The following is a 15,159-nucleotide window of genomic DNA, read 5'->3' on the forward strand; positions in this document are numbered from 1 at the left end:
TCTTACATTGTGGTGATAGACATCTTCATGACCCTTATTCAAGGGCACAGTGGTCTTTTCAGGGCACAGTGGTCTTTTCAGGGCACGTGTTTATTATAAAACAAGGCTCTACCAAGCTCAACACTGGCAGCTTGGAGAGAAATGGCAAGGTACCCTCCAGACATTTACGAAATACCAAATGGAAAAGGATATTTGTGAACATCTAACATTCTTTAGTTTTATGCAATGGTTTGTATTTTACCACTTACAAATAACATCGCTGCAACATGAAATAATGCGGATTATCAAACAAAATATTAATGGCAAAAAACAGCAGGAAAAAAACACGTCATGTAAAAATTCATGAATAACTATCACATCTGGAGATGAGAATCATGTTTTTTGTAAAGGAAAACACACTAAATTTGCCAGACACATCAACAGATATTTCTTAAATACTTTATACAAAATTCATAAATTGGAATGTACACATTGTAAATGATCAATACCAAATGTTATCCAGTAGCAATAATACAAATACAACTTCACAATAGTACTTTGACTGATATACTATACGTGCTAACTATTGTAGTGATTTAATAGTAGTGCAGAAGTTCAAAGTTCACAAGTTTAAAAAAACAATGTATTAAAAACAGAATGAAATTATAAAAAGTGAACACTTGGGGACAGCTTGGCACAAGGAACATGTAATGTTAAGAGTGGCAGTGCCTTCCTTAAAGGTAGACATTTTTCCCTAAATCAACAGCCCAAAAGATGTAGGACTTCATGTTGGTACAGTAGATACTGTATATAATGCCCAGATATAACTTCTGCAGTGTGTGATTTTGCAGTGGTTTCCTATTCAACAAACAGACTATAATTGTATGGACAATGGCAGTGTTACTTGACAAATACAAATATATTTTCAGTATGAGTGTGATTTTTTTCTCCCCTCATTTCTATGAGGAAGTTGACTGGCATGCATCACACCTTAAGCGAATTGATACAGTACTGAACAGCTCCACCATCATTCCATGTTTCCAAAAAAGGTTTACACACATTTTCAATGTCAACTTTAAAAAAAGACTAAAATAATAACTACAACTCAACAAATATTAAACAAATATAAATCCTTCAAAATGATTAAATACAGTTGATTTCGGGCAAATTGACCAATCCTCTATTGTTGTTCAACAAAAGAAATACACAGAAAATAAGGGGTAAAACAGGTATTAAATAGACAGCTTCTATTATCATCACAGTAGCAAGGCCACTCAGAGATACAAGGAAACATAGCTGGAAAATAATTGTTTTTCCTCAACGGAGACAAAAAACTGTTTAAACTCCTCTGGTCCCAAAATATCCTCTAGGTCCAGGTGGCACAAAGCCATTCAAAACAACCACTGCAAACAATACTCAAATGCTATCTAGTAGCCCTCTTTGTTTGCAATAGTAGACCCGTCATTCGTCATCTGGAATAAATACATTTAAAAAAAACGATAAATAAAATGTGTGTCATAGAGGGTTGGCAAGATTAGCCAAATGTTTGTAAAGCCTGTTTTAAATGTCTTCGCCAGGGTTATTTCCTAGTGAATACAAAGTATAAGACAGGGCCCTCCATACACCACTGCACTTTGATGTACTGTAATAAGCGATTAAAAATGCTCACATCTCGATCTATCCTTAATGGAAGTTTCTCTCTCTATTGAAGGCAGCCCTTGGGTTGACAATGTTGATGTCAATTTATCTCCACCCAGCACAGCCAGAAGAGGACTGGCCACCCCTCATAGCTTGGTTCCTCTAGGTTTCTTCCTAGGTTCTGGCCTTTCTAGGGAGTTTTTCCAAGCCACCGTGCTCCTACACCTGCATTGCTTGCTGTTTGGGGTTTTAGGCTGGGTTTCTGTACAGCACTTTGTGACATCAGCTGATGTAAGAAGGGCTTTATAAATCAATTTGATTGAATTTAGACTCAAAAGCATTTTAGAAAATACTAATTCAAAGTGCATTGTCAACACTGTACACTTACGGGATTAATGGGCCAGAATGAGAGCCCAATTCCTGGCAGGGCACACATAACTTACAACCCCTTTACATTGAGTGCTGTTGGCATTACAGTACCTCAAGGCAGAAAACAGGTGGATGACTCAAATGTAAAATCACTTCAGAAACCCCTTTACATTGAGTGCTGTTGGCATTACAGTACCTCAAGGCAGAAAACAGGTGGATGACTCAAATGTAAAATCACTTCAGAAACACCACAAGGCACCACTTTCAATACAAAAAAAAACACTTTCCTTTTCTACAGCAGAAACCAATGTATTTGTACACTATATTTAGGAGCAGGGTACTTGACATGTGGTAGAAGTCAAAAGGATAGAAACCAGGTGAATCTACCTTGACCGATGCACCAACATTAACAAGACATCCCGTGTTTGGACCCTTAAAGTAGCATCGATGAGACTTTAACACGGATCCTGAAGAACACTAAAGTGAGATTGAGGAAGATAAATAAACAGTTTTGTACTATAGGTTACAGTTTAAACTTCACACATTCACAGCTTCCAAAGTGTAAGGCATCAATCGTACGGCCACAGTTGGGGGGGTATTGCACATGACAAACATTTCTGGGATGAGGGGGAGACCCTGTACTGAAGTAAATACAGGCTGGCAGGGAGGTGACTGGCACATAATGCCCATGGCATGTCCATAGTGCAAGACTGGCAGACCCACAGGAAGTACAGTATCGTGTGAGTGTGTGTAATAACCACTTAGTGAGAGAGAAACTATGTGTGTGAATGATATAGTGAGTGAGAGATTCATAAGGTGAGTGTGATAAATAGTGACCGTATGTTGGTGAACCAGTGTCCATCAAACAGCCAGTAGCAGCCAGGAAACATTATTAGTCCAAAGTCGAGCGGCTTTCCTTCTGTGACAAAGGTTCTCCCATCCCTCTCCACTTGTCTTTACTAGAGGCCCTTCACACTCCTCCCCTCCTTTAGGGAGACCTCATCTGCCCTCCTCCGCAGAACGTATCTCAGACTTGAGTTTGACAAACTCCTTGGCCACCTCGTCGTTTGAACGCTGGGAGAGGATGCGCATGGCGGTGAGGCCTGTCTCATCCATGGTGACACTCTGGCCCAGAGGGCACCAGCACGCCACGCTGCCTTTCTCTGCCACGTCCCTCAGCTGCATCACAGCCATGCCCACCACCCGGTCAGCACGACCAAAGCAGTAGTCCTTCACACACATCTGAAGTTCGTAGCACTCAAAGCCATCCTCGTTGCCCAGGACACTGAGGAGACATTGAGGGGAGGGAGAGTTCTCTTTTTTACGATGAGCATTGGCTATTTCAAGGGGCTACTATTGGTTATTGTAGGTAACAGGCTGTACTATTGCTTGGCTCTGCACTCACAAGTGGAAGGTCTCGTTGAACTTGGGCGCCCAGCTGTTGTTCTTGGACTTGGTTTGGAACTTGCGCTTCTTGTCACTGAGGTGGGGTCCGATCATGGTGATCTCCACGAAGGGCCGGAACATCCCGGACGTCTGCCACTTCAGATCATTGGCTCCCACCACTGATACACAATGAGGAAGGAGATTGTTAGTTTGTTGGGACCGGGAGAGACAGAGATAATGGTTCATTATAGTCATGTTCCCTTAAACCTTTAGAAATCCCTATAAGAACCTTTGACAGTGACTTTGTGCTCCCCAGTCCCAGGATGGGTGAATAGATCAATCTGTATGGATATCTCTCCAACTGGCTTCTCCACTCCTGAGCCTAGCATACACACAGATAGAAACACAAGACATGATCTTCCAGTGGTGGTCAGTGGTTATAGATACCAGGAGTAGTATCCGTTAGGGAGGAGGAGGAGGAGAGGGCATGGGTAGTGTCATACAACCAGGAGGAGGAGCAGTCAGGGTTGATGTTTAGGGCAAACTCACCCACAGGGGCAGGGGCAGATGGGAAGGGGTTTATGTACAGTCACAGAGTAAAGGAGGGAGGGGTTGTTGGCACATGCTATCCATTGTTGGCACAACCTACCCCTGGAGGGTTGTATTTTTTCATTGGGAGTTAACCTAATACCCTTCCCATTGTGCACTGGTGAGGAGGCAGCAGAGGAGATAACAAGAGAGAAGACAAACAGCAAAGAAAACACGTCAAATGGCAGCAGAGTCATGTTAGACTTCAACTCACAGAACAGTCACACAGCCAGATAAAGTTAGTTAATAGGTAAGTAATAGAGACACACAATATTTAGCTGATAGCTCAACTTCAAGCCCTTTACTGGAATACAACAGTACTCAAGACCCCTGGTGACCCCTGGTGGCAAGGCAGGGGAGAAACAAAAGTTATTTCAGGACTGTGTTGTGTACAGTATTTATTTAGAAACAATGGAATGCAGACTGATGCTATTGTGTGTGCGCGCGCGTCTTACCTTGTGCGTGTTGTGTTGTGACAAAGGTCTTGATGAGTGCGTCTGTGGTCTGTGTGTAGAGGGACAGAGCGTGGCGTAGTGAGGTCAACTCAGAACTCTTCTCCAGGAAAGCCTTCTTCAGACCGTTTCCTCCAGCATGGAAGTATTGCTGCAGAAGAAAGGGAAAAGATGGGAAAAGAGAGGGAGACTGAAGGATTGTTTTCCTCCTACGCAATGAATGAGGACGGTAATTAAATGCTCAGCAACCAAGTCATCTTCAGCAACTACTGTAAGTAGTAACTTTATCACAGGTGTCACTATGAACTTAAACATAACACAAACCTTGATCGTGTCCAGTGCTATATCGATGACAGCACACTGTTTAGGTGTCAGGCTTTTGGCCTCTCCTGCCATGTGATCCTTGAGCTTGGAGAGCTGTCCCAGTTCCTTGGCTGCAGACAGGATCTGAGCCCCCTGACCCACACAAAAAAATAGATATATTTTTTATGTATTTGTAGAATTTTTCTTTTAGGATACATGTGAAATAGGTAGAAAAGGCCAAATAAAAAATACAATAATAATAATAATAATAATAATAATAATATATATTTAATGCAATTGAAATGCATTCCAACATATATCAAGGAATGTATTTCAAATGTCTATCACAATGAGTGCAGAAAACATTATAAACAACTGCTCTTTCCATGACAGACTGACCAGGTGAACCCTGGTGAAGAAACACTTGAAATAAGAGATGTGTTTCATGTAGGCTTACCCTGGTGTGACGCTTTGAGAACCATGTAAATCTCTAGGACAGTGGTTCCCAAACTTTTTATAGTCCCGTACCCCTTCAAACATTCAACCTCCAGCTGCGTACCTCCTCTGGCGCCAGGGTCATCGCACTCTCAAATGTTGTTTTAAGCCATCATTGTAAGCCACCAATCATTGTACCCCCCCACCCACACACACACACACTATACAATACATTTATTAAACATAAGAATGAGTGTGAGTTTTGTCACAACCCAGCTCATGGGAAGTGACAAATAGCTCTTATAGGATCAGGGCACAAATCATAATATTATAATAATAAATCATTTTGCTCTTTATTTAACCATCTTACATATAAAACCTTATTAGGTCATCGAAAATTGTGAATAACTCACCACAGGTTACTGAGAAGGGTGTGCTTGAAAGGATGCACATATAGTTGGAAGTTTACATACACTGAGGTTGGAGTCATTAAAACTCATTTTTCAACCACTCCACACATATCTTGTTAACAAACTATAGTTTTGGCAAGGTGGTTAGGACATCTACTTTGTGCATGACAGGTCATTTTTCCAACAATTGTTTATAGACAGATTATTTCATTTATAATTCACTGTATCACAATTCCAGTGGGTCAGAAGTTTACATACACTAAGTTGACTGTGCCTTTAAACAGCTTGGAAAATTCCAGAAAATGATGTCATGGCTTTATAAGCTTTTGATGGGCTAATTGACATAATTTGAGTCAATTGGAGGTGTACCTGTGGATTTATTTCAAGGCCTACATTCAAAATCAGCCAAGACCTCAGGTTAAAGAATTGGAGACCTCCACAAGTCTGGTTCATCCTTGGGAGAAATTTCCAAACATCTGAAGGTACCACGTTCATCTGTACAAACAATAGTACACAAGTATAAACACCATTGGACCACACAGCAGTCATACCACTCAGGAAGGAGACGCGTTCTGTCTCCTAGAGATGAACGTACTTTGGTGTGAAAAGTGCAAATAAATCACAGAACAGCAGCAAATGACCTGGTGAAGATGATGGAAGAAACAGGTAAAAAAGTATCTATATCCACAGTAAAATTAGTCCTATATCAACATATCCTGAAAGGCCGCTCAGCATGGAAGAAGCCACTGCTCCAAAACTGCCATAAAAAAAGTCAGACTACAGTTTGCAACTGCACATGGGGACAAAAAGATTGTTCATTTTGGAGAAATGTCCTCTGGTCTGATGAAACAAAAATAGAACTGTTTGGCCATATTGACCATCGTTATTTTTGGAGGAAAAAGAGCCGAAGAACACCATCCCAACCGTGAAGCACGTGGGTGGCAGCATCATGTTGTGGGGGTGCTTTTCTGCAGGAGGGACTGGTGCACTTCACAAAATAGATGGCATCATCATGAAAGAAAATGTGGATATATTGAAGCAAAATCTCAAGACATCAGTCAGGAAGTTAAAGCTTGGTCACAAATGGGTCTTCCAAATGGACAATGGCCCCAAGCATACCTCCAAAGTTGTGGCAAAATGGATTAAGGACATCAAACTCAAGGAATTGGAGTGGCCATCACTAAGTCCTGACCTCAAACCTATTGAAATTTTGTGGGCAGAACTGAAAAAGCGTGTGCGAGCAAGGTCTACAAACCTGACTCAGTTACACCTGCTCTGTCAGGAGGAATGGGCCAAAATTCACCCAACTTATTGTTGGAAGCTTGTGAAAGGCTACCCGAAACGTTTGACCCAAGTTAAACAATTTAAAGGCAATGCTACCAAATACTAATTGAGTTTACGTAAACTTCTGACCCATTGGGAATGTGATGAAAGAAAGAAATGCTGAAATAAATAATTCTCTACTATTATTCTGACATTTCACCTTCTTAAAATAAAGTGGTGATCCTAACTGACCTAAGACAGGGAATTTTTACTAGGATTAAATGTCAGGAATTGTGAAAACTGAGTTTAAATGTATTTGGCTAAGGTGTATGTAAACTTCAACTGTAACTCTGCCATCTTGGGTTGTATTGGAGTGAGTCTCAGTCTTAAATTATTTTCCACACACATTCTGAGCCTGTATTTAGTGCCGAGAATCAACTCTCACATAGGTACGTGGTTGCAAAGGGCATCAGGGTCTTAAAAGTTAGATTTGCCAAGGCTGAGAGCAGCCAATCCAGAAATCTGGCAGTGGCTTCTGATTTAAATTCAATTTTAACAAAAGCGCTTGCGGCAATTTCGATGAGGCTCTCTTGTTCAGGCTCTCTTGTATCGGTAAGTGGCAGGGCATGAAAGGGACAACGAATCCATTTGTTTGTGTCATCCATTTCAGGAAAGTACATGTGTAATTGCTCACCCAACTCACTCAGGTGCTTTGCTATATCACATTTGACATTGTCCGTAAGCTTTAGCTCATTTGCAAACAAAAAAATCATACAATGATGGAAAGATCTGTTTGTTGTCCTTGTTAATGCAGAAAGAGAAGAGCTCCAACTGCTTAGTCATAGCCTCAATTTTGACCCGCACATTGAATATAGTTGCAGAGTCCCTGTAATCCTAGATTCAGACCATTCAGACGAGAAAAAACTTCACATGTCAATACTTTGCTCCCTGATAACCAGCACATTTCTGTATTTTGTAAAAGCGTTACATGGTGGCTGCCCATATCATTGCATAGTGCAGATTATACACGAGAGTTCAGGGGCCTTCCTTAAACAAAGTTAATAGTTTTCACTGTAGTGTCCAAAACATCTTTCAAGCTGTCAGGCATTCCCTTGGCAGCAAGAGCCTCTCGGTGGATGCTGCAGTGTACCCAAGTGGCGTCGGGAGCAACTGCTTGCACGCGTGTTACCACTGCACTATGTCTCCGTCATGGCTTTTGCGCCATCAGTACAGACACCAACACATATTGACCACCAAAGTCCATTTGATGTCACAAAGCTTTCCGGTACTTAATATATGCATATTATTATTAGTATTGGATAGTAAACACTCTGAAGTTTCTAAAACTGTTTGAATGATGTCTGTGAGTATAACACAACTCATATGGCAGGCAACAACCTGAGAAAAAATCCAAACAGGAAGTGGGAAATCTGAGGTTTGTAGTTTTTAAACTCAGCCCCTATTAAAGTTACAGTGGGATATTGGTTGTTGCACTTCCTAAGTCTTCCACTAGATGTCAACCGTCTTTAGAAACTTGTTTGATGCTTCTACTATGAAGGGGGACTGAATGAGAGGGGAATGAATCAGAGGTCTGCCAGCAGTCACAAGCTCAGTCACGCGCATTCACGAGAGGTAGCTCTCTTTCCATTGCTTTTCTACAGGAATTCTCAATTTGGAACATTATTGAACATTTATGATAGTAAAAAAAACAGTAATATAACTTTTTGGAATTTTCGTCCGACCATTCCGCTGGAAGTTGCACGCGCGTTTCAATTTGTTTACCAAACGCCCTAACAAAAGGAGGTATATGGACATAAATTATGAACTTTATCGAACAAATCAAACATTTATTGTGGAACTGGGATTCCTGGGAGTGCATTCTGATGAAGATCATCAAAGGTAAGTTAATATTTATAATGCTATTTCTGACTAATATTGACTGCGCAACATGGCGGATATTTCTTTTGGCTGGTTTGGGCTCTGAGCTCCGTACTCAGATTATTGCATGGTATGCTTTTTCCGTAAAGTTTTTTGGAAATCTGATACAGAGGTAAAAGAGAAGATTATCTAAAGTTCCATGCATAACACTTGAATTTTCAAGTGATGTGGCTCTCTGCAAAATCACTGCATGTTTTGGAATCAAAACATTACTGAACGTAACGTGCCAATGTAAAATTTGACTTTTGGATATAAATATGCACTTTATCGAACAAAACATACATGTATTGTGTAACATGAAGTCCTATGAGTGTCATCTGATGAAGAGCATCAAAGGTTATTGATTACATTTTTCTATTTGTGCTTTTTGTGATTCCTCTCTTTGGCTGAAAAAATGGCTGGGTTTTTCTGTGACTTGGTGGTGACCTAACATAATTGTTTGTGGAGCTTTCGCTGTTAAGCATTTTTAAAATCAGACACTGTGGCTGGATTAATGAGAATTGTATCTTTAAAATGGTGCCTAATACTTTACTACCGATTTGATTTATGAGATTTCTAGCGGAACCCCGTTCCCAGACAGGTTAATTGACCCCCCCATAAACATAACAGACATTTACCAGGAGCTGTGCCAGGCCCGCCACGTCTGTTGACTCATCCAGCTGTAACACACATAATTCACTGGCTTGTACGCGAAGCAGTAATTGTTTCAAAACATCTTCTGCCACGTCACTGATGCGTTGTGAAACAGTGTTGTTTGATGAAGGCATTGTCTGTAGTTATTTTGGCCTTTTCCCCCAGCATTGTCCCAGCCATATCCACGGCAGCAGGAAGAATTAAGTCCTCCACAATAGTATGGGGCTTGCCTGTCCTAGCCACTCGGTAGCTCACCATATAATACACTTCTAGACCCTTCTAATTAATGGTATCTCTTGCTTTTATACATGTCTTACTACTTGAAAGTTGTCTTAATTCTCGCTCAAAAAACTACCCTGGCTTCTTTTTCAAAATGCCCACTGGCTCCAGGTCATCTACAAGTCCATGCTAGGTAAAGCTCCGCCTTATCTCAGTTCACTGGTCACGATGGCAACACCCACCCGTAGCACGCGCTCCAGCAGGTGTATCTCACTGATCATCCCTAAAGCCAACACCTCATTTGGCCGCCTTTCATTCCAGTTCTCTGCTGCCGGTGACTGGAATGAATTCGCTGAAGTTGGAGACTTTTATCTCCCTCACCAACTTTAAACATCTGCTATCTGAGCAGCTAACCGATCGCTGCAGCTGTACATAGTCTATCGGTAAATAGCCCACCCAATTTGACCTACCTCATCCCCATACTGTTTATATTTATTTACTTTTCTGCTCTTTTGCACACCAATACATCTGTACATGACCATCTGATCATTTATCACTCCAGTGTTAATCTGCAAAATTGTAATTATTCACCTACCTCCTCATGCCTTTTGCACACAATGTATATAGACTCTTTTTTTTCTACTGTGTTATTGACTTGTTAATTGTTTACTCCATGTGTAACTCTGTGTTGTTGTCTGTTCACACTGCTATGCTTTATCTTGGCCAGGTCGCAGTTGCAAATGAGAACTTGTTCTCAACTAGCCTACCTGGTTAAACAAAAGTGGAAAAAAAATAAATGGCATGTTTTGTTTCTAAATGTCTCCACAGGAGTGAAGGTTTAATTGAGTTGTAGTTTTGCACATATAACACACTTGCTGAGGAAAGGCACTACTCCCAATACAAGTGAACCCCAACTCAATGCAGTTCTCATCATATTTGCACCTCTTTGATGGTCCAACGTCCCGGTCTGTTGTTCGGTGCTTTCCCGGGTAAAAGGGGCAGTAGCTCTTCGGCTGCATCAGATACACAACTGTCAGTGTCCATGCTAGCTGGGCTAACAACACATGTAGAATTACTGATGCTAGCATTGGATGTGCTCGTGGAAGCAGAAAAACTTGTGTTGTCGACAGAATTGAACCATTATTGAGCAAACGGAATGAGCAGCAGCTACATTTGGCTACACAAGGACCGTTAGTGGAATTCCCGCAATAGAGTAACGGTTAATGTGATTGGATGTTAATTATTTGACTAGGCTACCTGTATTTGACATTGTGTTGTTATTTCGCTGAACACTAGATGGTTTAATTTTATTTTTGGCAGTGAAACGAAGCTACTCAGGCGAGAAAAGAACCTCACCCAAACATATAGCCCAGTTGGAAAATAGAAATGGACTATTTAAACATGTCCTAGAGCAGATATTTTCGAACACAAGGTAACTTTTATCAACATATTCGCCTGTATTTAGCCCCCCAAAAATGAAATGCTAATGATCTGCTAACGTGGCTATCATAAATAACTACAAATGCCATGATGATCTGGACGAGACTGACAAATTGAGGCAAAGGTAAGAATCTCTGGATTAATTATCGAATGTTAGCTAAATGTAGTAATTCTGTGAACTTTCTGGTGCAAGTTTAAAATGGACAATACCTTTTAGCAAAGGTGTCAGCTAGAGATGACGTGTAGAAGCTTGCAGGGATTTGTAGTTTTGCATGATGTCTACTTTGATGCTAATTAAATCAAATCAAAGTTTATTTGTCACGTGCGCAGAATACCTTACAGTGAAATGCTTACTTACAGGCTCTAACCAACAGTGCAATTTTAAAAAAAAGGTATTAGGTGAACAATAGGTAAGTAAAGAAATAAAATCAACAGTAAAACGACAGTGAAAAAAATAACAGTAGCGAGGCAATATACAGTAGCGAGGCTATAAAAGTAGCGAGGCAATATACAGTTGCAAGGCTATATACAGGCACCAGTTAGTCAGGCTGATTGAGGTAGTATGTACATGTCGATAATGTTAAAGTGACTATGCATATACGATTAAAAGAGAGTAGCAGTAGCATAAAAGAGGGGTTGGCGGGTGGTGGGACACAAGACAGACAGCCTGGTTAGCCAATGTGCACTGGTTGGTCGGGTTCATTGAGGTAGTATGTACATGAATGTATAGTTAAAGTGACTATACATATATGATAAACAGAGTAGCAGCAGCGTAAAAGAGGGGTTAGGGGGGGTACACAATGCAAATAGTCCGGGTAGCCATTTGATTACATGTTCAGGAGTCTTATGGCTTGGGGGTATAAATGAATTAAGAATTTTTGAATCTGAGAGTGAATAGAGACAAATATATTGATAAAAGTCACCTTGTCCGAAAGAGACTTACATGGTTTTCAAAATGTCATGCCAGGGTAAGTCTACTTGAAACACAGCCCTTATTTTAAGTGTTTCATCAATACCAATGGGAAAAACTAACGGTGGGAAAACTATTGGAACCAAAACATTGTAGAATATAATGCCTCTCATTGGAGGACCTAGACCTACACTTTGACACATTGTGGAGCATTGTACGATGTATAGTTTTTTTTTGTTGATTAAAACGAAATCCCTTAATATAGTAAAAAAAAAATAGATGGGATTTTATTTTATGAAGTTGAACATGTGCTCTTTATGACAGAACGAACAATTAAAATGATATCACTGCCAGTTTTGGCTTTGTGGCCAAAAAAAGTATCTCCATTAACCAATACGTAAAGAGTAATATTAGGAGATGAATTTGGAAGCACTTTGGCCACCCTGAAGACTAGATGTCATACCCAAGCATTTCTGGAATATTGTCAGGCATTACATTCATTTGAGCAAATACGCAAATGTATGTACAGTACCAGTCAGAAGTTTGGACACACCTACCCTTTCCAGGGTTTTTCTTAATTTTACTATTTTACATTGTAGAGTAATAGTGAAGACATCAAAACTATGAAATAACACATATGGAATCATATTTTACATTTGAGATTCTTCAAATTAGCCACCTTTTGCCTTGATGACAGCTTTGCACACTCTTGGCATTCTCTCCACCAGCATCATGAGGTAGTCACCTGGAATACATTTCAATTAACAGGTGTGCCTTGTTAAAAGTTAATTTGTGGAATTTCTTTCCTTCTTAATGTATTTGAGCCAATCAATCAGTTGTGTTTTGACAAGGTAGGGGTGGTATACAGAAGATAGCCCTATTTGGTAAAAGACCCAAGTACATATTATTGTAAGAACAGCTCAAATAAGCAGAGAAACGACAGTCCATCATTACTTTAAAACATGAAGGTCAATCAATCCACAAAATGTCAAGAACTTTGAAAGTTTATTCAAGTGCAGTCGCAAAAACCATCAAGTGCTATGATGAAACTGGCTCTCATGAGGACTGCCACAGGAAAGGAAGACCCAGAGTTAACTCTGCGGCAGAGGATCTCATTAGAGTTCATTAGAGTTACTAGCCTCAGATATTGCAGCCCAAATAAATGCATCAGAGTTCAAGTAACAGACATCTCAACATCAACTGTTCGGAGGAGATTGCTTGAATCAGGTCTTCATGATCGATTTGTTGAAAAGAAACCACTACTAAAGGACACCAATAATAAGAAGAGACTTGCTTGGGCCAAGAAACACAAGCAATGGACATGAGACCAGTGGAAATCCAAATGAGTCCAAATTTGAGATATTTGGTTCCAACTGCTGTGTCTTTGTGAGACGCAGAGTAGGTGAACGGATGATCTCCGCACGTGTGATTCCCACCGTGAAGCATGAAGGAGGAGGTGTGGGGGTGCTCTTCTGGTGACATGGTCTGTGATTTATTTAGAATTCCAGGCACACTTAACCAGCATGGCTACCACAACGATATGCCATCCCTTCTGGTTTGTGTTTAGTGGGACTATCATTTGTTTTTTAACGAGAATGACCCAACACACCTCCAGGCTGTGTAAGGGCTATTTGACCAAGAAGGAGAGTGATGGAGTGCTGCATCAGATGACCTGGCCTCCACAATCACCCGACCTCAACCCAACTGAGATGGTTTGGGATGAATTGGACCGCAGATTGAAGGAAAAGAAGCCAACAAGTGCTCAGCATATGTGGAAACTGCTTCAAGACTGTTGGAAAAGCATTCCAGGTGAAGCTGGTTGAGAGAATGCCAAGAGTGTGCAAAGCTGTCATAATTTTGAAGTATTCACTATTAGAAAATAGTAAAAAATAAAGAAAAACCCTTGAATGAGTAGGTGTGTCCAAACGTCTGACTGATACTGCACATGCATCTCTGGAGTACATTTTAAGGCATTACATGCATTTTAGCAAAGGTGCAAATGTATCTACATGTATTTGACATAAATATTTAACCTCCACGTAAAATGTGTTTTTTTTTCCAAATGGGGAGGAAAAGAACATGTATAACATTAGGAGAGTGTTTGGAGTAGAGAGCCATGAGAAAAAGGCCACATTTTAAAAGGTGAATGTTGAGGGTGTTAGGTCTTACAAAGGTGCCATTTCCTTGCGGAAGGACAATGGTCTTCTCCAGGCTGCTCATCACAATCCTCCATAGCTCCTTCAGAACCCGCTTCAGAACCGTCTTCTCACACGCCGAGGCAAACAGCGTCAACCTGCATACATACACACACTCAATGTATGTTGTGCCATGCAACATACTGACAATAACACCTTTGACTTCATAGAGAAGGCCCTAAAATGTACGCCACCAAAACAGTGACCATAGCAAAGCAGGAGAGAATCAAGGGATCCACTCACTTTGAATCCAAGAAGTCCATGAGTGGCCGCAGCATGTTGTCGGAGTCGGCCTCCACCACGTTGTGGCTGTTGGCGTTGACTGGGCCCTTAATCTGATAGAGCAGAGAGGCCATCTGTCTCATACAGTCATCAATATGGACCTGGAAACTATAGGAGAGAAAGGAGCCACAGAGGTTATGGGTCAGAGCAAAAAATGTACTACAGAGTCTGTGTGCAAGAGACTACAGTACAAACATTAGGAATGAGTGAGTTGTAGAGTATGGGGAGAGTGTACATGTTTGAATCTTGGGACTGCGTTGTGTGTGTGTGGGTGTGTGTACCTGTTTCCAAATGTGGTACTCAGCTCATCCAGCACATTGTTCAGCTTGACCTGAAGCTCGTTCAGGAGGTCACTAGCGTCTGTGTCCAGCTGCAGATGGACAGACAGGCAGAAAGAGAAAGGCATAAAGATAGACGTTAAGGCAGACAGACGCAGAGAAGACAGTCTGATAAGTATGAGTACGGCACGTTTTACTTTACCATGTAACATGTTATATCAGCATGATTCTCACAAACCAGAGAACACACATACTGTAAAGTGTGCATATTGCAAGCCAAAGTAGAGCACATGATAATCCATCATCAATGGAGGAAAAGTTATTTTCGCCAGTAAATTAACAAGCACGGCAAGAAAAGGCATCAAACATTTTCATAGAAAGTGAAAATAGGACATGTTTGACTGAAGTAGTGAGATTCCCTATAATTGCAATGCACAACAT

The 15,159-nt window shown here is 40.8% G+C and overlaps 1 protein-coding gene across 4 annotated transcripts in view; it reads right to left on the reverse strand.

The window, feature by feature from the left end:
* Positions 1-424: 424 nt before the first annotated feature.
* Positions 425-15,159, reverse strand: part of LOC110509879 (protein unc-13 homolog B) — a 127,660-nt gene continuing 112,925 nt past the window's right edge. For 2 of the 4 annotated variants that reach the window (XM_021591059.3, XM_090226805.1), the window contains 9 exons: positions 14,722-14,810; positions 14,402-14,548; positions 14,133-14,256; positions 4,737-4,868; positions 4,416-4,563; positions 4,022-4,078; positions 3,662-3,754; positions 3,392-3,551; positions 425-3,271 (listed from right to left, as the gene is read on the reverse strand). In XM_021591059.3, coding sequence (XP_021446734.3) covers positions 2,986-3,271; positions 3,392-3,551; positions 3,662-3,754; positions 4,022-4,078; positions 4,416-4,563; positions 4,737-4,868; positions 14,133-14,256; positions 14,402-14,548; positions 14,722-14,810 — 1,236 coding nt within the window. In that variant the 3' untranslated portion in view covers positions 425-2,985. The remainder of the gene's footprint in view (positions 3,272-3,391; positions 3,552-3,661; positions 3,755-4,021; positions 4,079-4,415; positions 4,564-4,736; positions 4,869-14,132; positions 14,257-14,401; positions 14,549-14,721; positions 14,811-15,159) is intronic. The other 2 variants (XR_016493279.1, XM_021591060.3) reach the window with 2 other exon arrangements.

Source organism: Oncorhynchus mykiss, chromosome 29 (assembly GCF_057628025.1).
Source record: "Oncorhynchus mykiss isolate SJ-2025 chromosome 29, ASM5762802v1, whole genome shotgun sequence".
Taxonomy (NCBI): Eukaryota; Metazoa; Chordata; class Actinopteri; order Salmoniformes; family Salmonidae; genus Oncorhynchus; species Oncorhynchus mykiss.